The sequence below is a fragment of the Molothrus aeneus genome, unplaced genomic scaffold, assembly GCF_037042795.1.
Source record: "Molothrus aeneus isolate 106 unplaced genomic scaffold, BPBGC_Maene_1.0 scaffold_35, whole genome shotgun sequence".
NCBI classification, from domain to species: domain Eukaryota; kingdom Metazoa; phylum Chordata; class Aves; order Passeriformes; family Icteridae; genus Molothrus; species Molothrus aeneus.
In genome coordinates this window covers 2,475,176-2,502,736 of record NW_027099016.1, presented here as the reverse complement: position 1 = coordinate 2,502,736, position 27,561 = coordinate 2,475,176, and the positions used below count along the sequence as shown (strand labels likewise).

Below are 27,561 nucleotides of genomic sequence, written 5' to 3'. Positions count from 1 at the left end.
ATGTGATTTGGTCGGTAATAAATTCACTCCCTGTGCCCAGGCTGGGTCTGTTCTCCCTGTGGCAGTGCTCGGGGTGGGATCTGTCCCATTCCTTCTCTCAACTCCCAGGCCTCTCCACAGGCAACAAGAGAATGCAATGAACAAGAATCAGCCAATCAGAGAGAGCAGTTCTGATGACTCACCAGTTGCTGGGCAGACCCACAGCACCCAGTGTTCCCTGGCCCCCACCCTCCCTGCTCAGTCACAGCCCCAATCCTCCCTGCGCAATCACAGGAGGTCCCAGTCAGGTGCAAGGCCACGGGAAGGGGCTGCAGCTGCCACTGGCTCAGGAGCTCTGAGGGCAGAAAAAAGGGGGTGACACCGGGATGGGGGACACTGGCAGGGCTTCCCTTAATGGTGCCTCCATTTGTGTTGGCCCAAGTGAGAGCTTCTGGAGAATCTCTTCCCACACACAGGACACTCATTGGGCCTCTCCCCAGTGTGGATGTGCCTGTGGGTGACGAGGGTGGAGTTGTGCCTGAAGCCCTTCCCGCAGTCGGGGCAGTGGAAGGGCCTCTCCTCAGTGTGAATCTGCTGATGTACTGAAGCCCGGACAGACAACTCTTCAACTAATTAAAGTTGAAAAGAAGGGTATTTTATCGCAGTGCTGGACATATAAGGAATCATTTCCAAATGGATGTGCAAGGAGTTGCGGACTCCTGCTCTCTATACAGAAAAGGTTTTACATATCCAAGCAGTTTCTAAGGATGCATAATACAGAATCATTATCTGCCCACTTTGTATTATAATCAGCTGAATACCTAATATGTCTGCACAATTGCACTGCCTTAATTGGGTCTGTGGGATTTTGAAATAAGGGAGTGGGCGTATGTGAAGAAGAAAGCTCTCTTCCTCATGGTAAACTCTTCACCCATGGCGAGTTTGCAGGACTTTTTGATCTGCTGGTCATGGTCCAAGCCTCTCCAAACTGATTATTCTTAAGGCAAGATATTTCTATGGTCTCTGCTCCTCCACAATTGCTACATCTATCCCTGTCACTCCGAGCTTTACTTTCTAATATATTTGTTACTCTTTCACTAACCTATGTGATTTTTGCTTAGCTAACATAGCTTCTTAACTAATTTTAAAATCTTAACTAAAATATGTAATCTTCTACTATCTCAGTTATACTCCCAGCTGGCCCCTTGACTCATCCACAGTTTTCAATTATCGTAAATACATTTCCAGCTGATCCCTTGACTCATTATGATGAGATTGGAGCTGCTCAGAAACCACTTCCTACACTCGGGACACTCATAGGTTCTCTCCCCAGTGTGGATCTTGCAGTGATTGATGAGGTTGGAGCTCCACCCAAAGCCCTTCCCACACTCCCCACACTTGTAGGGCCGTTTCCCCATGTGGATCACCTGGAGCCAGATCACATCTGAGCTCCAGAGCTCCGGCTGAAGCCCTTCCCACATTCCAAGCACTTGTGGGGTTTCTGCCAGCCACGAGTTGTCTCTACCACCTCTGAGTTCTGAATCAATCTCTGGCGGCTTTCTGGACACAGGGGGCATCTTTCCTCCTCACAGCTCCCAGGGCTGGGTTTGCAACCCCTCCTTGTGTGGGATCTCCAGGGCTTTTCCTCCCCATTGGATTCCCATGCCATGGAGCTGCTTAAAACGGCCTTTTCCATGAGGTTCTGCAGCAGGGATTTGCTCTCCCTGGTCTCTGTCTGCAGCTCAGTGCCTGGGGAAGGAAAGGAAAGAAAAGAAGAGGAAGGAATGAGGAAGGAAGAAGGACAGAATGAGAAGGGGAAGGAGCTGTGGACAAGGACAGGATGGGATTTGCCTCTGTGCCAGAGGGAAGGGGAAGGAGATCCCCCCAGTTCATCCCTGGCAGGACGGCATTGGTAGCGGGGTTGTCCTGCAGCCAGAGGAAATGTTGGGCTGAGACATGAAACAGAGGAGAGGGGGAAAGGGGCAGTGACTTCCTCCTTGCCTGCCTCAGTGTCCCAGGCCATCTTCCTTTTCCTCGCAGCCTCCTCCAGCTCCATCCAGACAAAGACTGGGATTGACAAATCCTGGCTTGGGGGAAAAACAACAGGTGAGGCCCTTGGTCCTGCTTCCCAAGTCCAGCTCAAAAAGCAACTGCCCTGTTCACAGTTGGATGGGCCCAGACCCTGCTCATCTCCAGCCTCCCCCACCCCTCCAGGCTGACAGGATCCCCCAGCTCCAGGATTGGCCTTCGTTGCTCTCCCCACTCTGATGCCAATCAGAGTCCCAACACCAATGTCCCCCCCAGCTGGTACCACTGCCCCAGCCAGTACAGACAGTTTGCCACAGGAACCTTCCACAGTTCTCCAAAGGGGCATCTGTGTCTCACCCTTGGGGCCCTGCAAGATCCAAACATCCCCTTCCCTGAAACAAACCCTCCCAGAGATCCTCCAATGGATTTGGGGTGAGTTCCCCCTCCCCACTCACCTGTGAGATCTGGGGGGATAGATGCTGCCAGGGCCAGGGGAGCTGCAGACTCAGCGGGCGAGTGGGAAAACAGCGTGGTTCTGCTGCGGCTCCTCCTCTTTCTATTCTTCTTCCTGCTCTTCCTTTGCCCATCCTCCGCTTCTTCTCTCCCTCCTCTTCCTATTGCTCCTCCTCTGTGCCCAATCCAGATCCTCCTTTCACACCCTTCTCTCTCCCATGGCTGCAGCATTTGGGTGGAGGGAACCAGGGAAACCCCCATGAGCCCCCCAGGGATGGGCAGGGGGCTTGGGAATCCACCCAGTGCAGATCCATTCCCCTCCAGAGCCCCAGGGAATCACTCCAGGGATCAAGCGATGGGGACACAGTGGGATCCCCACGGAACCACCCTTTTTCTATCCTATCCCCAACTTTCCCTCCCCTCTCCTATCGTTCCCCCAACCCAAGGACCCCTCCCAACTCAATCTGGGGATCCCATCCCTCTCCCACTCTGAATCCTCTTTTTCCCTGCACTCCCACCCCTTTCCCATCGTGCCTTCAGCTCCACCTCTCGTCCCTATTTGGTTTTGGGGGATGCAGGTCCCTCCTGCTCAGCCTGGGGGGTCACATCCCCCCTTTCCCTCAATTCATGCATCTCCTGGCTGCTTTTTCCTGGGAGCAATCCCTCAGTTTTGGGACTTCTGGGGTGTAGTTTAAGAGTGTGACAGCTCTGTCTGGCTTTCCCCTCCTGTTGTGGCCTCTCAGCTGCCCCTGACACCCTGGGGGTGCTGGGATTTTCTTCCTGGGGACAAAGATGTTCATCCCCTTCCAGGAGCCCAATGCCCGGCTGGGGCTCCAGTTCAGGGGGTCCTTGAGCAGCTGCCCCAGAACCTCCCCCAGGGTCTCCCAGCACAGCCAGAGCCAGTTGGCCTGGGGTCCCCAAAGGCCTCAGCAAGCCCCAAATCCCTCCCAGGAACCCTCAACTCCCTCAAACCCAGCATCCCCCACATCCCCTGCAAGTTCCCCCCATGGCACCAGCCATGGCCATGTCCCCACATGTCACTGGCCATGTCCCACCATGTCCTCACCCACGGCTGTCTCCCCACCATGTTTCCATCCCTGTCATTGTTCCCCACATCTCCATCCATGCCTGTGTCCACCCACATCCCCATGAATGGCTATGTCCCCCTCCATGTCCATGTGTCCCCCAGCTGGTTCAGGAAAAATAAAATACCTCTTTGAAGAAAAGTGGAAAAAACTGTTTATTACACAATAAAACCTAAACAATATTAAACAATAAAACCTCTTGCTGCTCTAAAAGAGAGACAAACTCACCAAGTCCCTCTGTGGGCTGTAGCTCAGCTCACTCAGTCCCTTATCAGCCCCTCTGGTGCTGGAAATGCCGCGGCCCAGGCCCGGCCTGGTGGGGCACAGGTGTGAGCTGCCCGTGCTCTTCTGGTGTTCAGGCACAGCAGGTTTAAACAGGTCCAAAGAAAAGGGAAAAACAATCCACAGTAGGGAACTACTTTACCTCAGCTAGCTAAAACTAACTAAAAGCAAAGGAGAGCTCTGTCCCGCTGTCTGTCCATCCGCAGACAACACAGTGCAGGAGCAGGAATGTGGAGGAGTGAGTGCAGTTTCTGAAAACAAATACCGCACTTCTTCTCTCCCTCTTCACTCTCAGGACAAGTCTTAAAGGTACAAAACTTATTATTCAGCATAAACAGAACAGACTGGGGATACAAACATCATATAGTCCACCCTGAACATACCTTCAACACCATTCAGTACTCCCTGATGTCACCAGAAGATAGGATTGAATGCAAAAGATTTTATGGGGTTGAAAGTCAACAAATCTGCCCTCCCCAAGGAATTCCCATTGTAGGTCTGTGTCCCAATGGATGCTCCTGCTGCTGGGTTTATCTAGCTGCCCACAGGGAACCAGGAAGATGCGGAGCCTCCAAGCCAGGTGTCTTCCCAACACGGATCACCAGGACCATGGATCACCAGGGCTCTGCCCAACAACGCTCACTGAGGATCATCCAATGTAGATCGTCTCATGGGGGACAGAGCTGGAGCAGCACACAAAGCTCTTCCCTCACGTGGGACACTCACAGGACTTCCCTTAGTGGCGCCTCCGTTGGTGTTCTGTCAAGTGAGAGCTCTGTGAGAAGCTCTTCCCACACTCAGGACACTCGTAGGGCCTCTCTCCAGTGTGGATGCGCCAGTGGATGGTGAGTTTGGCGTTTTCCTTGAAGCCCTTCCCACAGTCGGGGCAGCGGAAGGGCCTCTCCTCTGTGTGACTCCGCTCATGTCTGAGGAGATCGGAGCTCCTGTGAAACCTCTTCCCACACTCAGGACACTCGTAGGGCCTCTCCCCAGAGTGGGTGCGCTGGTGTTTTCTCAGGTCAGAGTTCCACCCATAGCTCTTCCCACATTCCAAGCAGGTGTAGGGCCGTTCCCCCGTGTGGATGACCTGGTGCCGAATCAGGGCCGAGCTTCCTCTGAAGCTTATCCCACACTCCCCACACTCAAAGGGCTTTTCCCCAGTGTGGATCTTCTGGTGTTCCGTCAGGTGGCCCTTCTGGCTGAAGCTCCTCCCACATTCCCCACACTCAAAGGGCTTTTCCCCAGTGTGGATCCTCTGGTGTTGGATCAGGATGGAGTTGTGGCTGAAACTCCTCCCACATTCCCCACACTCAAAGGGCCTCTCCCCAGTGTGGATCACCTGGTGCTGCCTCAGGCTGGAGCTCCAGCTGAAACATTTCCCACATTCCAAGCACCTGTGTGGCTTCTCCCTGCCATGAGGCTTCTCCACCAGCTCCAAGCTCTGGCTGGATCCCAGGATGCATTCCTGGCTCATGGGGGCTCTTTCCTCCCCAGAACTCCCTGGGCAGGGTTTGCAGCCCCTCTTCATGAGGTACATTCGGGGCTTTTCACCCTCCTCCATCAGGCCACACCCTGAGAATTAAAAATCCTGGTTTGCAGAAACAATCAAGAGGAGAGCAGCTTGGACTGGGAAAACCTCCATGCCCAAGTTCATCTGGGAAAGTCATTGGGCATCTTGTGTCTGAAAGAACCTCCAAAATACCATGATTCAGCACAAAAATCCTCTAAACATCAAGATGCAGATCAAAAACTTCCCAAACGTCAATATTCAGCAAAAACCTCCTTCAAAATACAGACATTCAACCCTCACAAAAAACAAAAGCACCAACATTTGCCCAGTAAAGCTCAGAAACCCCAAGTTTCGGCCTCTGTGAAAATCATGGATTCCCCCTCCCCTGGTCACCTGCTGCATACGGACAAAGCTCCTGGGGCTGGGGGGGAGGCTGCAGATACAGGGAGGAGTAGAACCGTGTGGTGCCGCCTCTTTCTGCTCCTCCTCCTCCTCCTCTGTTCCTGCTCTTCCTCACACTCTTCTTCCTCCTGCTATTCCTCCTTCTCCTGCACAATCCCACCTTTTCCTCCCACGTCCAGGGTTTCACCATTTTGTTCCTCAACCCTGCTTCTCCTTCCCTTCTCCTCCTGCCCCAGGCCCAGCACCCGCTGCCGGCTCCCTCTTGCCCCCAAACCCACAGCATCCCACGGAAGGGGCAGGGATGGAGCTGGGGCAGGTCGGGCTGGGGCAGCGCTGGGCTCTCGGCCGCTCCCGCCCGCACTCGGTCCCCACTGCAGCCGCTCCCGCCAGGACAGCGCGGGGGGGCCCGGCCTTGGCGCTGCCCCACTCCCACCTCCCCAAATTCCGCTCGAGGGGGGCGCTGGGGCCGACGGGGGCGCTGAGCGCAGGTGGGGAACGCTGAGAGCTGCGGGTCTGCCTGGCAACTGCTGAGTCATCAGAGCCGCGTGCTCTGATTGGCTGAGCGCTGCCTGAGGGCTGGGGCTGCAGCAAGGCGGGGACACCCTGCTCCAGGGGGGATGTCCCACAAACGCGGGATCCCCATGAAAGGAAGAAGAGGAAAGTGTCTTTACAATCAGATGCTGTGAATCTGCTGAGAGATAGAGCCAGGAACTTGTACGTAAGGAAGCGACAGGAGAAGCCATCAGTTTAAGAAAATGTTGTTAACTGATGACACAGACTGCTGCTCAGCCAAGGTCCTGCCACATTCATGAACTTCGAGAAGAAAAACAACAAAGACTTCACAGAGCCATGAATATCGGTTGCTACACAAAAGTAGGGAGCATGTCAAGGGGATATGTAAGTGGATTGGGAAGTCTCTTCCTCTCAAGTACACCACCCAATGAGGAAAGGAAGAGGGAGATGCAGCTGGGAAAATTAGGATGAACAGGAGGCTGTGTCCTCCACCAACCGGAAAGACCCTGTAGGAAATGTCCCATGGCCTCTCCCTTTCTTTAGGAATGAAATTACTTTTACAGGACTCCTCTGTCTGCTTTGTGGACAGAATCCTCTGGTGATGTCAATTTTTCCACACACCTTGGGACTCGTCTGGAATTCCTTCCACCGTCTGGGGCAGCGGGCAGTGAGTGCAGCTGAAGGTGCCTCACCCAGTTTGGGTGATCGGCCCCCTTGGGGGCGGCAGCACCGGGGACTGATTGGGTACCTGAGAGTGACCAGGAGACAGACGAGTGACACATCGGGGGGGCTGTGAAGAGTCAGCAGGGAGAGAGCACTGAAAATCTCATCAGTGAGTGCACTGGGATCTTTGGGGAGTGAGCATGGCAGGGCACCCATGGAGACAGAAAAGGGAAAGCCAGGAAGGGGTCCTGTGCCAAAGGGATGATGATCCCAAAATATCTCTGAAGGGTCCCTTGGGAGAAGGTTGAGGTAGATTGCACACTCCCTCAGAGGCAATTAAGGACTTGGACACCCAGGGGGGCAATAAGAGAAGTGGAGAAGGGATTTGGACAACAGGGGATGGATGGTGTTGGTGTGCTGGGAAGAGACTGGGTGAAGGGGAGTGTGCAGGAATATGGTTAAGGCAGGAAGCAGCAGGAGGAATCTATGTGGTGAGAAAAAGAAAAGGGGAGGAAGAGAAAAATACTCAGAATTTGGATGTTTTTCAGCAGAGTCTTATCCTCAACATTTGCCAGCTGATCATTTGTATCCCCGGTTTCCAGGAGAGGAAAACAAGGAGGTCAGGGTTTCAGGGGGTTTCTCTGTGGGGGGCAGCGGCAGCACCGGGCGCAGAGGTGCGGGACCGGGAGCACGGGCTGGGGGCCTGGGGGAAGCTGCGGGGCCGGGCCGGGGCTGTGGGGCAGCCGGGGCTCAGCGCCGGGCGCTGCCTGACCCCACCAGCCCCGGGCAGGGCCGGCAGTGGCCCCCGGCCCCCAGGAGGCTGCGGGACGCCCCGGCCGCTGCCCGGCCCCGTGGAGCTGCCGGCCCTGCCCGCCGGGGGGGCGCCTTTGGACACTGCGGCAGGACAGGGAGCGGCTCTGGGATACGGGCTGGGGAGGGCACCCTGAACACAGGGACGAGGAGCAAGGAACACCTGGGAAATGTGGATTAACATGGAAGGATCGAGATTTTCTTTTCTTTTCTTTTGTTGGGATCACCACAGAAACGAATGATTTTGCAGAAAGCTCAGCAGCTCTCAGAGGATGAGCACCCACAGGCACTGAGGGGGGCTGCAGGAGGGACAGAAGAAGGCCCTGCAGCACCTGGGCACAAAGGCCCAGCAGGTGAATGCAAGAAGGGAGGAGAAAAAAGCCAGGCTGAAGGCAAAGGCCAGGGCAGAGTTCCTACAGCCCCTGAGGGATCAGCCCCAGGGCCCAAGGGGGCCCCAGCACCCAGGGCACGGGCTCGGCCACAAGCACCCGGCAGAGGCATTGCCCTCCTCGGCAGGGGACAGCCCACCCAAACAGCCCCTGGCAAGGAATCAGGGCTCCAGCTGCAGGGCACAAGGACACTGCAAGCACAGACAGCAGCACCCTCAGGACCAGCAAGTCCACCCCTTGATGGACATGGATTGGCAGGGCTGTCACAGCTCCCATCACACCAGGGACCCTCCACACTGGAGCCCTTGAGAACATTCAGGGTGGGTTGGCATTGAGAGGAGGCCTCTCCTGATGGACACAGGGGCCTCTCAATCCACTCTGAATCTTAGACCTAATGGGCAAAATAGGAAAGGCATGGTTTAATTATTAAGGGAATAAGTGGGAAAGATGAGCAGGTATGATTTCATCAACCACTACGAGGAGATGTAGGGGATAGGCTTGAAATAAATTAATTTCTTTTTCTTCCTACTGTGATTGCAATTTACTGGGAAGGAATTTGGTGGCTGGATTTTTATATTGTAAAAGGTGATACAGAGGTTTATGATGTTGTACTTATGTGTCAAATGTCTGGCAAGGCCTATGCTGAAGTGAACCCACAAATGTGGACAGTCCAGGGAAAGAGGGAAAATTAGATATGGAGCCTCACCAAATTACTTTGAAGCAACAAGAGGTTGCTTGTATTGATTTAAAATCAATACCCTCTTCCAAGAGAGGGAAGGAAGGGCTTACAGCTTATTACTGACTCTCTCTTAAAGGCAGGGCTTTGGAGCCAGGGATCTCTCCCTACAACACTCCAGTCAAGAAACTGGATGGATGGACACAAGGAGGAATCACAGAATTTTCAAGTGTTAAAAAGCAGATTAACTGAGGCTCCTGCCCTGGCCTTCCTAGACAGGGAGAAAGAATTTTAATTATAGGTGGATGTTAAACAGGGCCATGCCGAAGAATTCTTGTGTTAAAATGTTTAACCCAGTGGCCAGAGTGGCCTCAATGTCTGCAGAATTGTGCAGACACAGCTCACATGGGAACTGAGGCCTGAAAACTGATGACAACAGGAGGATCTCCTAGAGTTCAAGTCTGGCATCAAGTTAAAGCTCTGACAACCAAAAGAGCCTCTAAATGGATGAGCAGGGCTCGGTTATTACAGTATGAAACTTGTTCAGTGGCACAGGAGGATTCAGAACTGAGGACAGGGCAAGGGTTTAACCCAGCTCCTGTTTGAACAGCCTGGAGAGGGGCTGGCAAGAAACCCAGGACTGCACTCAAGGGACAGAGCTCCAGACCCAGGCTGGGAGAGATTGATGAGACAATCCCTGGACGAAGAGAGAAAATGTGTTTGTGGATGGCTCTGCAAGGGCAGCAGAAGGGAAAAGAGCTACAAGACAGGCTGTTATTAAGGAAGGGGAATCAGACAAAGCGCAGGTCACCGCCCCATGCTCAGCTCAACCCGCGGAGCTCTGGGTGCTTGTAAGAGCCTGGCACTGAAATGCCCTGGGCAGGAAGGCTTCAATATCTTCTGATGACACCATGGCACCTAACAGGGGGCAAAAGCAATTCTGACTGCTTCAATCTGACTGATGCAATCACTGCATCACTTATTAGGGTATTTCTGAAATAATTAATTCATAGAGAAGGGATTGTGGAAGCAATAGACCCAGAAAGAACTAATTTTACTCGAAAGATCCTTCAGGGGGTTATGGCAGCTTTAGGAATACAATGGGACCTCCATAACCCCTGGCACCCCCTGAGCTCAGGTCAGGAGAAATAAAGAAACACCTATGGAAGCTGGTGATAAAAACCAAGATGCCGTGGGTACAGCTTTTGCCATTGGCTATGGCAAGAAGAAGAACCAGACCCAGGGCAGATATTCAATTATCTCCCTTGGAATTGATGTCTGGAATTCCTTACCCTGGTAACTCTCCACCTAGTGCAGGGTGGAGATAAGGGATGTATGTTTCAAGCAGTCTGTGGCCAGAATCCTGTCTCTTGTGAAATCTCTCCCACAGGAAGCTGGGCTGGCACAGAGCCTGCCCTGGGACTTTGCTGTTGCCAACACCCAGCCAGGACATCGGCTCCTGCCTAAGGAGTGCAAAGCAGCACCACTGGTGGCCAAGGGGCCCATGCCAAGTGTCCCTGAGGCCAGAAACAGCCGCCAGCACAGCTGAACACGGGGGGACCCCTCAGCCTGGCCTCAGGGGCTCTGAAGCCCCGGAGATTTGCACTTCCCGCCTGCAGCAGGACCATGGGAGCCGCCCCTGAGCCTGCCCTGAAGGCAACGCAGCAGCAGCCAGGGCTCCACAGCGGGCCAAGCCCCTGGGCCTGCCCACAGATCCTCTGCTCAAACCCTCGGAAATCCTGGCCACCCTCCTCTGGCACCTCCAGCCACTGCGGCCAAGCCTTGCTGCCACTGCTGCAGCTTCAGCGCTGGCTGGGCCTGCACTGCCACAGCTGCTGGGGAGCACCACGGCACAATTCCACTCTGGGGCTCACTCACACCCACACTCTGGGCTGCCTGCGACTGCATTGCTGCAAAATGTACCCATTTTGGTTCTTTTAAATCTTCTTTCTCTCAGGCTCGTTTGTCTCTGCCTTGGGGAAAGGAATTTTAAAGGTTTTATTTAAAGGATGTTACACCACTCAACAGAGATGAGTTCAACATCTCCACAGACTGGGAATAGCCCAAAAGACACCCACAGAGATAACGACCAGCAACAAAACATCAACGCCCAGCAGCAAACAGCAACCAACAGCTACCCCAGACACTGCCCCCGGCACAGCTGGCGACACCTGGTCTGGAAAAGGCTGAGAAGGAAATCCAGGAGTGTGGACCGAATTCACATCAGAGGGGAAGAAATCCGGGTCCAACAGGAAACCAAATACTAAAAACTTACACAACTGGGAAGCAATGAACATTAAATCAGTGGATTTAGATTGGTTCAGACTACATAAAGTTTAGGAAAAAACTAATAAATCTCACGTGTCATGGAATGATCTTCTCTGCACACTCGGGCTATGTGTGGATGGAATGATGTGTGCTGCATATCTTTGCCAAAACCAAGTAATGCCTTGACTCTCTAACACTAAAGATATTGTTGGAGGGTTTTTGTTTTCCCCGCAGTTTCAGTGACAAGAATACAACATGAGAATCGTTTTTCAAAATAATCCTACTTTATATGGTTAGGTAGGTTTGGGACAGAAGTGTGAGAATCAAGTTTTGCTATGGGTTTTTCAACATTCACCTAGAACTGCTTTAAAGGTGACCATTTAACTCAGAAACAGTTAATAGTTTGTTTAAATATTGTTTAAAAACAAACAAAAAACCCTCCCCCCACCTAAAACCATAACAAAACAAAAAACCAACCAACCAAACAAATAAATAAAAAACAAAAAAAAACCCACCAAAAACAACAACAACTAAAAAGCAGATTCTGGGGGGGTGGGGTGGGCTGCATGGCTGCTCTGGAAGAGAAGCTTCATTCCAGGTAGCCCGGAGAGGAGCTTTAGAAATGCAAATTAACCCTGCTGGGGCAAAGCCTGGACAATGTACCTCGGTCTTCCTACCCGGGGCAGGAATTGGGCTGATTCCCTCTGCCGGCTTGCACAGATGGAATTTGCACAGCTAAAGGCAGAGCCCATGGTGAGCATATCTGACTCTGCAACAGAAATTGGTACAGCTGCAAAAGGAAACAGCAAATGGAGAATGTTGTGGATGCAGCACATTCAGCAGGTGAGCGAGGGGATGCAGGTGGCAGCCAGGCCACCTGATCCAGGAATGCCTAGAGAAGGACAGGGAATGAGGGCACTCAGAATAATTCCAAAACCAAACAAGACTCAGTAAGAAAAAACCAGAGTCAATGAGTCAATCTGCGTGGAGATAGGGCCAGGGACTTGTAGAGAAGGAAGTAACGGGAAAAACCATCAGTTTCAGACAATAGAACAAACTGACACGGACTGCTGCTCAAAATTCCTCTAAATTCATGAACTTTGAGAAAAAGAACAAAGACTTAACAGAGCCAGGAATATCGGCTGTTCTACAAAAGTGGGGGTGCACATTAACGAGGACATGCAGTTGGCGGATCGGGAGGTCTGAACCGTCCAAATACCTCAGCCAGTGGGCAAAGGGAGAGAGAGAATCGGCCAGGAAAATGAAGATAAAAAGGAGGCTGCGAACTACAACAATGGCAGAGAGCGCAAGGCAAATGCCCCACGGCCTCTCCCTCTGCTCAGCAATAAAGTCACTTGTACAGGACTCCTCTGTCTCCTCGGGGCACAGAAACCTCCGGCCACGTCAATTTCCCCGCACAGCCCCGGGCACGGGGCAGCCGCCTCTGTCCCAGCCACAGGAACCGGGCCGAGCCAGCGCTGCTCCGGCAGCGGCTCCTGCCGAGGCAGCGGCCGCAAGGAGACCGCGGGCAGCCGCTCCCGCAGCGCCCTCACGCCAGCGGCAACACGCGCCGGACACGGCACAACGAACCCGCCTGAGCCCCCTGCCGCCCCCGAGACCCGCAGCGAGCCCCGAGCCCCCGCACAACCCAGCGCGCCTCCCACCTGCGCTGCGACCGCCTCCCAGCTCCGCCGCCGCCTCACCGCGCTCCGGCCGCTGCCGCCGCTCCCGGGCCCGCACAGACGCTCCGCCAGTGGCGCCGCTGCCGAGCCACGGCCGCCCTCAGGCCGCCACCGCGGCCCTGCCCCGCCCCGCTCCCACCAATCAGCGCGCCAGAACCACGACTGACGGCACCGTCGCCCAATCGCAGCCGGGGGCGGGCTCTGCACACGGCACAGCCTCGCCCCGCGCTCTCAGGGTCCCCCGGGCTGCGTGAGGGCAGAGCCGGAGGTGAGGAACAGCCCTGGAACGGGCCCGGGCCCGAGGGGATTGAGCTGAAAACACAAACAAACTTCTCCGCACCTCCCGCCATGGCTTTCCCGAAGCACTGCGGCTTCGGTGGCTCCGGTCAGCGAGAAGTCCCGGAGCCTTACTACTGCTACCCCTAATTAGGAGCATCAAGGAATCGCTTTGATTTCCCCCAAAAAGGGAAAACTGCCCCAACCCTGTGGATGAGTGGGCGAGGGGAGAGATTTCTGACAGAGAACTCCAAAAACTCAGAGCAGGATAATGAGAAGTAAGTGAAGAGCCTTAAATCCAGCCTTCCCCCACGCCTCCCTCCTTCCAGCTGCACCTCCTACCCCGGCAGTGCCGGAGACAGGGAATGGGGCCGTGCTCACTTCATGCCCCGGGGCTTCTCCCTCTGCTCAGGGACAGGAGTCGTTCCCCTGCTGCACCCTGGGCTCTCTCCCACCGGAGACTTCTCCAGGAACTTCTCCAAGCTGAGTCCATCCCACGGGGCACAGCCCCCCTCCAAGTGCTGCAGCGTGGGTCACTGTGCCCCGGGGTCAGTCCTGCCAGGACAGGCTGCTCCAGCGGGGCCCCTCTGGCCACGGGGTCACAGCCTCCTCTCAGGCATCCCCGTGCTCCAGCGTGGCTGCTCTGGGGGCTGCAGGGGGATCTCTGCTACCCCATGGATCTGCAGGGGGATCTCTTCATCCCCATGGATCTCTGCATCTGGCACCGCCGTTTTTGGAGGCACCAGGAATAGGCTGAGCTCTGCCTGAAGCTCTTCTCACATTCCCCAAACCCTTCCCGGCACAGGGAGGCTTTTACCACCTCACAGCTCCCCAGGCTGGGTTTGCAGCCCCTCCTCATGTGGGATCTCTGGGGCTTTTCCTCCCCATTGGATTCCTGCGCCGTGGAGCTGTTCCAAATGGCCTCTTCCACGAGGTTCTGTGGCAGGGATTTGTTCTCCCTGGTCTCTGTCCGCAGCTCAGTGCGTGAGGGAGGAAGGACAAGGAGAGGAAGAGACAGGGAGAAGGGAAAAGGAAAAGGCAGGAGGAGAGGAAGGAGATGGGAAAGGAACATAGATGGATGTAGGACAGAATGAGGAGAAGAAGGAGGGTGGACAAGGAGAAGATGGGATTTGCCTCCATGCCAGAGGGAAGGGGAAGGAGATCCCCCCAGTCCATCCCTGGCAGGATGGCGTTGGCAGTGAGGCTGTCCTGCAGCGATGCTGGGCTGGGAGATGGAGCAGCAGGGAGGGGAAAGGGGCAGTGATTCCTCCTGCCCTGCCTGGCTGTCCCAGTCTGGAGCATCCTGGCGCTGCCGAGGCCCTTGGAGCGTCCGGCACTCAGGAGCCCGGAGCTCACGGCTGCTTTATAAAGCTGACAAAGTCGGCAGGATGGGTCTGGGTATGATCTCAGCAAACTGGGTTTATTGGTACAGGAACAGGGGACAGGTAATGTTCATCTACAACCGGCGACTGTTCATGCACTTTGACAATGACGTGGGTGAGTACAAGGACCGGGAGAGATCCCTCAGCAAATCCAGCACGGGCACAACTGACCTGCCCTGGACACAGGGAGGGAATTTATTACCAACCAAATCACAGCAGCACAAGGAGAAGGGAAAGAAATCTCTCCAGCACCTTCCCCCTATCCAACGGGGATCACCCAGAACAGGGGTCACCAGGGCTCTGCCCAACGGGGATCACTGGGGATCATCCAGCACGGATCCTCCCATCGGGGATGGAGCTGCAGCAGCGCACAAAGCCCTTCCAACACTCGGGACACTCGCAGGGCCTCTCCCTGGTGTGGAAGTGCTGCTGAGTGACGATCTCTGAATCCCATTTGAAGCTCTTCTGACATTCCAAGCACTCCTAGGGCCATTCTCCAGTGTGGATCTTGTGGTGCTTGCTCAGGTCAGAGGTCCCACTGAATTTCTTCCCACATTCCCCACACTCCCAGGGCCTCTCCCCAGTGTGGATGTTCAGGTGTTCCATCAGGGTGGAGCTGTAGCTGAAACCCTTCCCACATTCCAAGCACTTGTGGGGCTTCTCCCTGCCATGAGGCTTCTCCACCAGCTCTGAGCTCTGGCTGGATCTCCGGCCGCCTTCCTGGCTCAGGGGGGCTCTTTCCTCCTCACACCTCCCTGGGCTGGGTTTGCAGCCCCTCCTCATGAGGGATCTCTGGGGCTTTTCCTCCTCCTCCATCCGGCCACAGCTTGGGAATGACAGATCCTGGTTTGGGGAAACTAAGGTGGGAACACCTTGGAGTAGAGGCTCCTCCTGCCCAATTCCATCTGTAGAAGTCAGCAGGAGTCTTGTGTCCATGAAAACCTCCACAATGTCAAGGTTCAGCCGAAAAAAACTCTCCCAGCAGTTCCCTATTGCTGATCTCTCCACTTTTGGGGTTCCAGAGGTTTCCTTTCCTTAGGATCATGGGGGTCCAATGGTTCCAGGGATTCTCCATTCTCCGGCATCCTGCTCAGGGATGATCCAGAGCCTTTTGGGGGTCCATGGGGGCTCTTCTCCCCGATGCTCTACTTTGAGATCCCAGGGATCCCAGGGGTCCCTCCTCTCCAGGCTCCCCCCTTTCCAGTCTGCCGGGGTCCCCCAGCTCTGGGATTGCCCCTCTCTGCTCTCCCCACTCTGGGGGTCCCAGGGGTTCCCCTCCTCTGCTCTCCCAGGGGTCCCCAGGACCAATGTCCTCCCCTGCCCATACTGGGCAATGGCCAAGTGGGCCCCCAAAGATCCCCCCAAGGGGCTCAGCTTTGGGCTCCTGCAAGATCCAAACCTACACACACAGAGAAAACAAAACCTCCCAGAGACACCAGATGATATTTGGGGTCAATTCCACAATCTACAAGTTCCAAATACCCCCCCAATAAAAAACCCTCTCAGGGACTCCTGGATAGATTTGGGACGAGCTCCCCCTCCCCACTGAGCTGCAAGACGAGGTGGGGGCGATGGTCCCGTGGCTGCGGCCACAGGGGGCACTGGAACCTCCTGTTCCTGCTGTTCCTGCTCCTGCTCCTCCTCTTCCTGCTCCTCCTTTTCCTCTCTCCCTCCTCCTCCTCCTCCTCCTTCCTAATCCCACCTCGTCCCCAGTTCCTGCCTTCTGTGTATTTAGAGTGGAGGACCTTGCTTGTTTTTAGAACTAGAACAAAGATCCCAGATGGAACAAGGCTTGCTGCTTTTAGTCAGGAGTATCAGTGACTAAAGGTCACGTTTCCTTTGCTTTGGTGCCGTCCTTGTTCTCCTCAGTGTTCAGGCTGGGCTATGGGGTGTCCTTGTTTGCTGCATTTTCCGAGTTCCTCTTGCATCCTTTGGGCCATGGGCTGTGCCCTGGGAGGGTTCTTTGTGCTCCTTTGTGACACAGGAGAACCTTCCAGGCGGTTTCTGCGTGAGCTGCTGCTGGGATGTCACAGGAACAGCGCCACGTCGCCGTGGTGTTCCCGTTGCTGTGGGACACGGAGGCCTCAGTGCCCAGAGTGGCTCTGGGCTCGCTGCCGGAGGATCCTCCTGCCCGAGGCATTCTCAGCAGCCAGCCCAGCCCTGTCCTTCTGTGCTTGCAGGGCTACAGGCTGCAGGCGTGTGCAGCGCAGCCAAAATGATCCAGCACGTGGCTGCTGCAGTTTGCACTCTGTACTCTGTGGCTTATTCGGGGTATTTTTTAACCCACTTGGCACGTAAGTCGAGGTTTTCCCTCGGTGCAGCATCTGTGCCTTTGGGCTTGCTGTGTGCTTTCTGTTCTTCCTCTGGAGCTGAGTTGACTTTGGAACCAAATGGCCATGAAGACACCATTGCTTTGGGAGAGCTCCTGCCAGCAGCTGCAGCTGAAAAAGGGGGTGTCTGCAGCCAGCGGGGCATGCACAGCATCTGCAATGAGCCCTGGGGGGTTCTGTTCCCTCAAGCAGGGAGTCTGTGCCAGCAGAGCCTGGAACTCCCTCCCTTTGCTGCTCCAGCCAAGAACTGACCCAGCCCAGTGTTTTGTGCTTGTTCTCTTGCTTGCTGTGGGAAGGGACTGTGGCTCCTGGAGGGATGCAGTGAAAGCAAAATGCTCTCTTGGGGTTGCCTTGCTCCGTGGCATTTCCCAGCACTGGCAGTTTTTCTCCTAACAGCATCTGGTTCATGTTCCCTCTCCCATTGCAGGGCACCTCCTGTCTGGATTCCGAGCAGCTCCTCCTTCGGTGAGTGGGAAAGGAACCTTTGGTGTTTGGAATTGTGCAGCGAGTTGTGAGCTCGGCATGTGGCAGTCGAGTGCCAGCCTGGGAGGCTGAAGGAAAGTTCCTGTCAGTGTCTTTGCAGCAGCAGCAGCAGCAAAGGAATTCCCATCAGTTTTCTTCTTTTCTGCTGAAGAGTTTTTGAAGAGCTGCAGGTCTGGTTTTGCAGGCAGAGGATTGCTTGCTGGCTTTAGCCATGGTGGAATATGGAATTTCCAACAATAAGTGGCAATGTCGACTTTAGCCCATTGTTAGTTGGAACAGCTCCAAACACCATTTCTGCTTAGTGCAGCTGGATGTGCAGCTGAGGATAAATAAGGTGATAACTGAGATAGAACTTCCCGTCCCTCACGCTGCCGTCTGTCCACAGGGCACAGAAGCAGCACCAGCACCTCCTGGGGCTCCCTCTGCTTCCAAAGAGGAGGTCAACAAGGAGGAAGACAGCAGTGAGCTTCCCGCTGCTCTGGGGGACGATGGTGAACTTCCCTCAGTGCCGGGAGATGACAGTGAACTTCCCGCTGCTCTGGGAGACGAGGGCGAACATCCCGCGGGGTGGGAATGCAACGGCGAGGCTCCCGCGGGGTGGGACAAGGACAGGGGACATCTCCCGGCCTGGGACGAGGACGGTGGATGTCCCCTGGTGTGGGACCAGAGTGGCCAAGCTCCCACGGAGTGGGATGAGGACAATGGACGTCTCCCAGTGTGGGATGGGGTTGGAGGACATCCTGTGGCTTGGGAAGAGAAGAGTGAACATCCCCCAGCATGGGAAGTGGACAGCAAACATCCCCTGGCTTGGAAAGAGGATGGCGAACCTGCAGCGTTTTGGGAAGAGGATGGAGAAGCTGCAGCATTTTGGGAAGAGGATGGAGAAGCTCCCTCTGCTTGGGAAGAGGACAATGAACCTCCCTCCGCTGTGGGATCCTGGGCTGAACATTCTGACAGCAGCACAGCCGGGCAGCCAGAGGGGAGAGGGGAGTGGTGCCTGATGCAGCTGAGTACGTCTGCTCTGTTCCTGGGTGCCTGAGCAGGTGCTGTGTGTGTGTCTGGGCATCAGCTGCATCCAGTGTTGCTCTGCAGCTGAATGTCACCGAGCCATTGATTGTCCTTCCCCAGCTGACACCAAGGGGCTCACGGCCCCAGGGAGTGGGGCTGGTTCTGGCTCTGCTGCAAGGCGGGGTCTCACTCTGGGAGGGAGCGTCTTCCACGTGGTTTCTTTCAGGGAACACCGTGAGCGAGGAGGAGCCTGCCGAGAAATACCTGGAAGTGGAGCAGATTGGCCAAGGGTAAGTGCACGGCAGCTGCTGCTGCACAAGCAGGGCCGGGTGTTGTGCTGGTGCAGGATCAAGTGAGAAGTCAGGAGAGCTCCAAACACCTTCAGACACTGGGCTACCATCCTGCTGTCTCTCAGTCCTGATCAGAATTGATAATTGTGGTCAGAAGGCGCCGTCAAAGGCCCCTGAGGCTGGCAGTGTCCTGCCTGCAGCAAGGAGCAGGACCTGGAAGATCTTCTGTCCCTGGAACTGGATTGCCTAAAAGAGCAACTCACCATGTGGTGACTGTCAGAAAACAGTTCTCAAGAAGATTTCTTTCAAATATTTTCCTTCAAAAAATATCCACTGGTCAGGATTATCAACCTAATGGTTTAGAAACAGAAACCAGAGATGAACTAATAAGTGCTCTATTCTAGCACAGGTAGCAGACCCCATCCATTCAGTAACAGACACAGAGCTGATGCACTCTGGGGGAAAAAGCATCACCTGCCTGATGGCAGGGCCCTTGTGGAACCTGCAGATCTTAGGCAGGAAATGGAAAAGGATGAAATGGATTCTTTTCCAGTTCTTTAGACACCCATTTCTCACCTCAGGTTTTGAACTAAAGCAATTCAGGGTGGACATTTGGGATTTGCTCCAGCCCAATTCCTTCATGTTGGGTCTCAGTTTTCTCCTGCACACCTTGTATGGCAGAGGGCTGGTGGCTGCTGTGCTGTTGTTGGAAGGGTCGATGCACCCAGGTGTTTGTGAACGCTGCAGGCAGCAGAGATCTCCTGTCTGGGCTGGCTTTCCCTGCCAGGGCCTAAAGCGCTGCTTCTTTCTTCTCTGCTGTTTTGTCTCCAGGGCTTTCGGAACCGTTTATAAAGGACTCGACAGGGCCACTGGAGGAGAGGTCAGTGCCAACATGCCCAGCACGTCTGGCAGCTCTCCAGGGCTTTCCCCTCTGCTGGGAGCCGTGGCTGCAGCTTTGGGGGCCAGCAGAGCTTTCCTGCCCAGGCTGCTCCTCTGAAGGCAGAGCAGTGTCAGCCTGCAGAGCACAGCTGGGACAGACTTGGTCCTTCTGAAGCGCCAAAGGAATGCAAGGAGGGCAGCGGTGTCTGTCAGAGCAGGACACGCTGGCTTGGCCTTCATATCTAAAAGTGTGAATGCATTAGCTGCTGGAGACTGAGGCCCAATTTATCTTCATGCCACCCTCAGACAGGAACATTATCTAGCTCTTATTAGCTAAACTATAACACTATTATGTCCATCCTGCCTTTCATTTTCAAAGGCTACCTCAAGGCCTAATTAGGGAGAGATCCTGCTTGGGCTCAATTTGGGGTTTTAGTCCTCCTTCAGCTGTTCACAGAGAGAGAGGGAGAGAAATGAGGAGATGGATATCCAGAGCAAAGCTCTCTCCTAAACCCTGAAATTGTGTTTGGTCTGGTGTCAGTGACAGCCTGTGACAGGGATCACCTGAGCAATGGGTGTGCGTGTCTGCTTTGTTCTGCAATCCCAAACAGAGCAGCTGGATCTGAAATCATGACCAAATCCCATAGAATTGCTAAGGGGTTCCTGGCTGTTTTGCTCTGTTTTCACAGAACCAGAATTACCTCCTGCTTGCAAAATGGGTTTGAATAATAATAATAATAAGAGTGTTGAGGCCATTTGAGAAGACTGTAGGTGCAGAGAATGTTGTTAGAGCTTTGAGGCTGACAGCTGAGGGACCATTTCTGCAGAGCTTGCAAGGCCAAATGTCTCTGGCCATGTGTCCTGTAAGCAGCCCCCAGCTGGCAGAGCAATGGGCTGTGGGAATGGCCCTTGCTGAGCTCTGTGTCCCATCCCAAGGCAGTTTGGCACAGCCCGGCTCCGTCGCTCCAAAAAGACTCTCTCCGTGTTTGCTGTGGCCTCCTGCCACAGACTCCTCCAGTTAAAGGCTGCAATGTCCCTTCAGGTGGCCATCAAGAAAATGAGTCTCAGAGGGCAGAACAGGGAACGAGCTGTGAATGAGATCCTGCTCCTAAAGGACAAGAAGCACCCCAACATTGTCAACTCTTTGGACAGGTGAGTGCTTCAGCTCTGATCCCGTGCCCGGGCCCTGCGTTAACCTTTCCTGGCATCTGGAGTCTGTAGCCTGTTTTGAAAATGCCTGACCCAGCCACATCTTCCCAAACCAACAGCCTGGCAGTTCACTCCCTCCACGTGCTTTTGTTGCTTTGCTTTGGTTTTTCCTTCAAGTTGACCCCGTTTGCTGTGTCGCTCAGCAAGTGCTGATAAACCACAGCAGAAATTATTTCCCTTGGCTTCTTCTTCCCAGCCCTTTTCCATTGCTAAAGATGCCAGTAAGACCAAGTTCTTGTTTCCAGAAATGCCTCATTTGCCCATTTTTCACTGGCCTTGCCTGTTTCTGAAGGGACTTTCTGAAAGGTTTTCTGACTGCTTTTGTCCCAAGTGCTGCACAGCCTCCTCCCCTGGATAACCCTGGCAGTTGTGTTGCCTTGTTCTGGAGGGAATGGTGGAACTGATGAGTTCAGAAGCTGAACCAGCTGGGGCCAAGTGTTGTGATTCCACATTGATCTGGGCTGTTGCTAAACTGCATTTTTCACCTGCTTGCCATCCAAGGCCTCTCCTTTCTCACAGGTGTCTCCTTCTCCTTTAGACTGTGCAGATTCCAAGGGCTGTGCAGCCTGGCAGGAATGTCTCTCCATCTGATTCTGTCCTCACTGACAAGTGACCTGGAAACAAAACTCCACTCCAGGCTTTTCCATGGGGGAATTGAGCTCTGCACTTTCATCTCCATGCCATTGCTTTCCTCTTCCAGCTTCCTTGTGGATGGAGATCTCTGGCTGGTGATGGAATATATGGATGGAGGAACTTTGCGGGACGTTGTCAGACAGATACGCATGGCTGAAGGAGAGATGGCAGCTGTCAGTCGGGAGGTGAGGGATCCTGCTTGTCACTCCCATGGCTGGGACATGATGGTCCTTCCAAACAGGGCGTGAGAACAGGAGTGGCTCCATGCTCAGGGCTTTGTTTCTGTGTTGTTTTCATGAGCTGGAGAAGAAAGAGCCTCTGCAGTGAACGGCCTGCCAGCATCACTGCACTTCTACTCTGTTCTTGTTCTCTCTCCTGCTGTTGTGGTACTCTCTGTGTGCTTTGGATTTGATTTGCTGTTCTCAGCTTTGCCTTGAACCATTTGCCTGGAGCTTGTGTGCACTGCACTCCTGGCCTGTCACAGCAAAGCTGCTGCTGGCAGAATTCTGAGCTGTCCTTTCTGGTGTGATATATTCCAGCCATTGGTTTTTGCCCTCATGTTTCTTGTTCTCTCTCAGTGTCTGCAGGGCCTGGATTTCCTCCATTCCAACCGGGTGATCCACAGGGATCTGAAGAGCTCCAACATCCTCCTGGGCATGGACGGCTCTGTCAGGCTGGGTGGGTGTTCCTGGCCAGGCACGGCGCTCCCGGGCTGCGGGGCTGGGGCTGCTTCCCAGGGAGGGCCAGAGCCCCACAAGGGCTGCTGGGGGCACTGCCCGGCCCCTGCTGCCAGCTGAGAGCGGCTGCCCCTGCAGAGAGCTCAGGAGAGGAGCAGGGGGCCAGCAGTGCCTTTGCTCTGGCCATGGCCCTTCCAGAGGGGCAGCAGTGGGAATCTAAAGCTCCAAGGGAATCAGTAAAAGCCACTGCAGGAAAGCTGAGGGTTTCTTGAAGGACCCAGTTCCATCTTTCCTTGGCTACAGCCCTGAGGGCTTTTCCAGCTGACTTCACTACTGCACTCTCAGACTGAGCGTGGGGAATCTTTGTGCTTGGTTTCCTCATTCCAGCTGTCTTTGACAGGGTTTGTTTCTGTCCTCAGCTGATTTTGGCCTCTGCGCTCAGCTCAGCCCTGAGCAGGACCAGCGCAGCTCCATGGTGGGCACTGCTCACTGGATGGCCCCAGAAGTTGTGACCAGATCTCCTTATGGCCCCAAGGTGGACATCTGGTCCTTCGGCATTGTGACCATCGAGATGGTGGAAGGAGAACCTCCTTACTTCAGGGAAACGGCGGCCATGGTAAGAGGCAAATTCTCCAGGGGCTGCAGAGGCTGCGAGCACAGGGGGACCCTGCACTGGGAGCAGCAGCTGGAGGTTTCTGCACATGGGAAGGGAATTCCCAGAGGACTTGTGCCTCCACACAGACAAATGTTCTGCAGTCTCCAGCAACAATTTGCTTTGGGCTTTTCGTTGTTGCAGCTCTTCTAGCTGAGAGGATGACGTGGAAATATGAAGCAAGTGCATCAGCTCTAATGTTATCTTGCAAGAAAACCCCACACCATCCCCAAATCCCAGCCCCAAACCCAACAAGATTTCTGCAGGAGTTTCTAAAAGAGGTTTTGCAAGATGATCTCCCCTGATTCTTCTCACTGGGAAACTTGTTGAAAACATGAAGATGATGGTTTAACATCTCCATAGTCTAACATATTTCTTTCCTAGTCCAAGCTACTTTTTCTGTGTCACCAAGCCTGAGCTTTCAGCATCACAAACCTCCTGTTTCTTGCCTGGCAGTTTCTGGGATGGGGCATCAGGAATGCATTTACTTGAGTGTCAGTGGCACTGCAGAGATGCACTTGATGGAAGAATCCTCTGCAATAACACAGGCAGACCACACTGAATCTGGAAAATGGCCTGTAAAGCTGGTGTCCATATTTGGAGAAGCAAAATGGGCTATTTCTGATGGAGGTTCCTACTAACAAAGCCCGCCAATGAAACTGGCTCTCAAGGCGAGATCATTTGGATGTTGCAGTGGCTGTGGCAGCCGCAGGGTTTGGGTTTTTTGCTTGGCATAGCAAAATGAGCTCTGAGCAGCATCTCTGGCAGGGAGGAAAGTGCCCCTGGAGCTGGGGCTGAGGCCCCGGGGTGGATGTGAGCCCGTGTGGGTGTGAAGGAAGCTGGCAGAGCGCTGAGTTTGCTTTCCCTGCAGGCTCGCGCTCTGATCCGGCAGAACGGGACCCCGCAGCTGCAGGAGCCCCGGCGCCTGTCGGCTCTGCTGCGGGACTTCCTCGAGTGCAGCCTGGAGCCGGACGAGGAGCGGCGCTGGGCTGCCCAGGAGCTGCTGCAGGTGAGAGCCAAGGGCTGCAGGGGAAGCAGCAGCGCCAGGGAGGGGTTTTCTTGTGGGGCCCCCTCCGATAGTCTCCAGTCTCGCTGCGTTCCACGCGCAGAGCGAGCAGAATCCTCGCCTGCTGTGGCCTGGCAGGCTCCTTTCGAGCTCATCTGGACCTGGTGCCCCACAGCGAGCAGGGACATCTTCAAGCAGCTCAGGGGGCTCAGAGCCCTGCCTGACCTGAGCTTGGATGTTTCCAGGCAGGAGGCACCTCCCACATCTCTGGGCACCTCCTGTCAGTGTTTCCCCACTCTCCCGGTTAAAAAATTCTTCCTTAGATCTAATCTGAGCCTGCTTCCCTCTCCTGAGTTTCAAACCATTTCCCTTTGTCCTGTTGCAACAGAGCCTGTGAGGAACTTGACTCTGGAAAGTAACAGTTCATTTCTTTATTTTTTATGCTTTGGACAGCACCCATTTTTATCATCAGCCAAGCCTCTCTCCAGCCTGACCCCTCTGATCACTGCAGCAAAGCAACTGAGGGAGCAGCAGAGCAGATGAAGCACTTGAGGACAGCTTCTTCTTACAGTAGTTAGGACAATTAGTTAGTCATGGTAGTTAGCACTGGTAGTTAGTTAGGGTAGTTAGCATTGCTAGTTAGTTATGGTAGTTAGAGCAGCCTGTTTGTTATGGCAGTTTTATGAATAAAAACTCTCTTAAACCTCAACTCCCTTGACGTGTCCCTTCCCTCTCCCGCCGTGACTCAGCTGCCCGGAGCAATGTGAGGGGAGAGCGGGCCCAGCCTGGCCCAGAGCTGAGCCCCAGCAGAGCCCTGGCAGAGCCCAGAGCAGCCTCGGCACCTGCAGAGTCAGCCTGGAAGGAGGCGCTTGGAGCCTTCTCGGCTGCACCCGGCTCTTGGTTACAAACTGTGTGTGCTGGAAAATGCCACCGGCTCTGCAGGAGGGCAGAAGGGGCCTGGGGAAGGCCCAGGTGCTCCATGCAAGGGAAAAACCTGCCCTGGGTTTGTTATAAATAACTAGGTAGTGTTGGCTTTTGCTACTATGTATTGACTTCTGCAAAATATTCTTAATCACAACGAGTTTGATATAGTACAGTTTGTAATCACTTTTAACTGCTTTTGCTATAGTACAATTTGTCAACTTTTTGTGGCCAATGCCCTGGCCCCTGTGTAGCTCATATCCTCAGAACATCATTTATGGATGACATTTCAGTTTGAGGACAGTGTGAAAAACATACATTATAGTTTTGGCTTTTGCAAAATATTAAAGTGGATGCCATGTGTTGTGCATTAGAATGTTAACTTTTGTAGAAGTAGCTGTAGTTGTGAAATAATAACTAATGCTTTTATTTTTGTAACTAACTGACAATAACAACTCAGAGATATTTGTGAAAGAGCTAATGTTCATTTAAAGTACTTGTGGAAATAGCTAAAAGCCTCTGCATGGTCAGATAACATCTAAGGAAGGGATGTGATGAGGCCCCTGCCATTGACCCTTCCACTGTCAATAACTGTCACCTGCTGAAACCACAGACCAGGGGCCCTTGTGAGGCAGTGACACACATCCCTCAAAACAGCAATCCACGATTCCTGCACGTGCTCTACAAAGGTGAGTTGGGGGTCAAACCAACCTAAAGAATTCCTGGAACATGTAAATGAGTTCAAGGAAATGTTTGAATATGTATAATCATTATGAATATGTATTTGAAGAATACAATGGAGAAACTAGACAAGAAGAGTTGCTGTGGTTAACCAGTGTGCCTCTGGCCATTGCCAAGCACCAGCGCTGTTACTGATTTGTCCCTTATTATTCCTTATTAAACTTTCAAAAATTCTAAAGAGTGAGGCTCATTTCTCACAAAACCCAAGGTACTCACCCCCTTGTTCTTCCCCCAAAGCCAGGATTTGTCAATCCTAAACTTTGTCTGGATGGAGGAGAAGGAGGCTGAGAGGAAAAGGAAGATACACGGGTGTGGAGGCCCATGGGAGTCTCAATCTCCCACCCGTGTAGGACTGGTCCCTAATAAGAATAGATTTCAAGGTTATGGTGAGAAGCTTGCTTCTCCTATAGATCTTTGCTGGTACATGCTGATTTTTGGAAAGTTATGTTACCCCATTGGCCTAATTACCCTAGTTCACCCCTATTACCCATCTTTGCTTAGTCCCTAGAATGTTCTCCCTCTCTGTCCCTCCATTGGCCCCAGTTTACTGCATTCCTCTGCCCCCGTTTCCCTATTAGCGGTCCTGACCCTTAACCCCTCCTTTGGTCCATTTTCCCCTATATCCATTGGACCCTGACCCTCAGCTCCACCCTCACTACCCCATATAAAAACCCCCTGTGCCCTCAGCTGGCACCCTGTCTTTGTGCCTGGACCCTGTTCAGCTCTGTCCCCTGTTCCTGTACCAATAAACCCAGTTTGCTGAGATCATACCCAGACCCATCCTGCCGACTTTGTCAGCTTTATAAAGCAGCCGTGAGCTCCGGGCTCCTGAGTGCCGGACGCTCCAAGGGCCTCGGCAGCGCCAGGACGCTCCAGAGTGGGACAGCCAGGCAGGGCAGGAGGAATCACTGCCCCTTTCCCCTCCCTGCTGCTCCATCTCCCAGCCCAGCATCGCTGCAGGACAGCCTCACTGCCAACGCCATCCTGCCAGGGATGGACTGGGGGGACCTCCTTCCCCTTCCCTCTGGCATGGAGGCAAATCCCATCTTCTCCTTCTCCGCCCTCCTTCTTCTCCTCATTCTGTCCTTCATCCATCCACGTTCCTTTCCCATCTCCTTCCTCCCTTGCTCCTTCTCGTTCCTTCCTCTCTTCCTGCCTTTTCCTTTTCCCTTCTCCCTGTCTCTTCCTCTCCTTGTCCTTCCTCCCTCACGCACTGAGCTGCAGACAGAGACCAGGGAGAACAAATCCCTGCCACAGAACCTCGTGGAAGAGGCCATTTGGAACAGCTCCACGGCGCAGGAATCCAATGGGGAGGAAAAGCCCCAGAGATCCCACACGAGGAGGGGCTGCAAACCCAGCCTGGGGAGCTGTGAGGAGGTAAAACCCTCCCTGTGCTGGGAAGGGTGTGGGGAATGTGAGAAGAGCTTCAGGCAGAGTTCAGCCTATTCCTGGTGCCTCCAAAAACGGCGGTGCCAGATGCAGAGATCCCCATGCGGATCCATGGGGATGCAGAGATCCCCTGCAGCCCCCGGAGCAGCCACGCTGGAGCACAGGGATGCCTGAGAGGAGGCTGTGACCCCGTGGCCAGAGGGGCCCCGCTGGAGCAGCCTGTCCTGGCAGGACTGACCCCGGGGCACAGTGACCCACGCTGCAGCACTTGGAGGGGGGCTGTGCCCCGTGGGATGGACTCAGCTTGGAGAAGTTCCTGGAGAAGTCTCCGGTGGGAGAGAGCCCAGGGTGCAGCCGGGGAACGACTCCTGTCCCTGAGCAGAGGGAGAAGCCCCGGGGCATGAAGTGAGCACGGCCCCATTCCCTGTCTCCGGCACTGCCGGGGTAGGAGGTGCAGCTGGAAGGAGGGAGGCGTGGGGGAAGGCTGGATTTAAGGCTCTTCACTTACTTCTCATTATCCTGCTCTGAGTTTTTGGAGTTCTCTGTCAGAAATCTCTCCCCTCGCCCACTCATCCACAGGGTTGGGGCAGTTTTCCCTTTTTGGGGGAAATCAAAGCGATTCCTTGATGCTCCTAATTAGGGGTAGCAGTAGTAAGGCTCCGGGACTTCTCGCTGACCGGAGCCACCGAAGCCGCAGTGCTTCGGGAAAGCCATGGCGGGAGGTGCGGAGAAGTTTGTTTGTGTTTTCAGCTCAATCCCCTCGGGCCCGGGCCCGTTCCAGGGCTGTTCCTCACCTCCGGCTCTGCCCTCACGCAGCCCGGGGGACCCTGAGAGCGCGGGGCGAGGCTGTGCCGTGTGCAGAGCCCGCCCCCGGCTGCGATTGGGCGACGGTGCCGTCAGTCGTGGTTCTGGCGCGCTGATTGGTGGGAGCGGGGCGGGGCAGGG

The 27,561-nt window shown here is 54.3% G+C and overlaps 1 protein-coding gene and 1 pseudogene across 1 annotated transcript; one reads left to right on the top strand and one right to left on the bottom strand.

The window, feature by feature from the left end:
• Nucleotides 1-289: 289 nt before the first annotated feature.
• Nucleotides 290-5,363, bottom strand: LOC136570656 (zinc finger protein 345-like). Its single transcript, XM_066571120.1, has 3 exons — nt 4,574-5,363; nt 1,241-1,401; nt 290-581 (listed from the first exon to the last, which is right to left on the bottom strand). The coding sequence occupies exons 1-3, from the start codon at nt 5,353-5,355 to the stop codon at nt 391-393; spliced, it is 1,134 nt and encodes a 377-aa protein (XP_066427217.1). The 5' UTR covers nt 5,356-5,363; the 3' UTR covers nt 290-390.
• Nucleotides 5,364-14,504: 9,141 nt separating this feature from the next.
• Nucleotides 14,505-26,869, top strand: LOC136570601 (serine/threonine-protein kinase PAK 3-like; annotated as a pseudogene).
• Nucleotides 26,870-27,561: the final 692 nt, after the last annotated feature.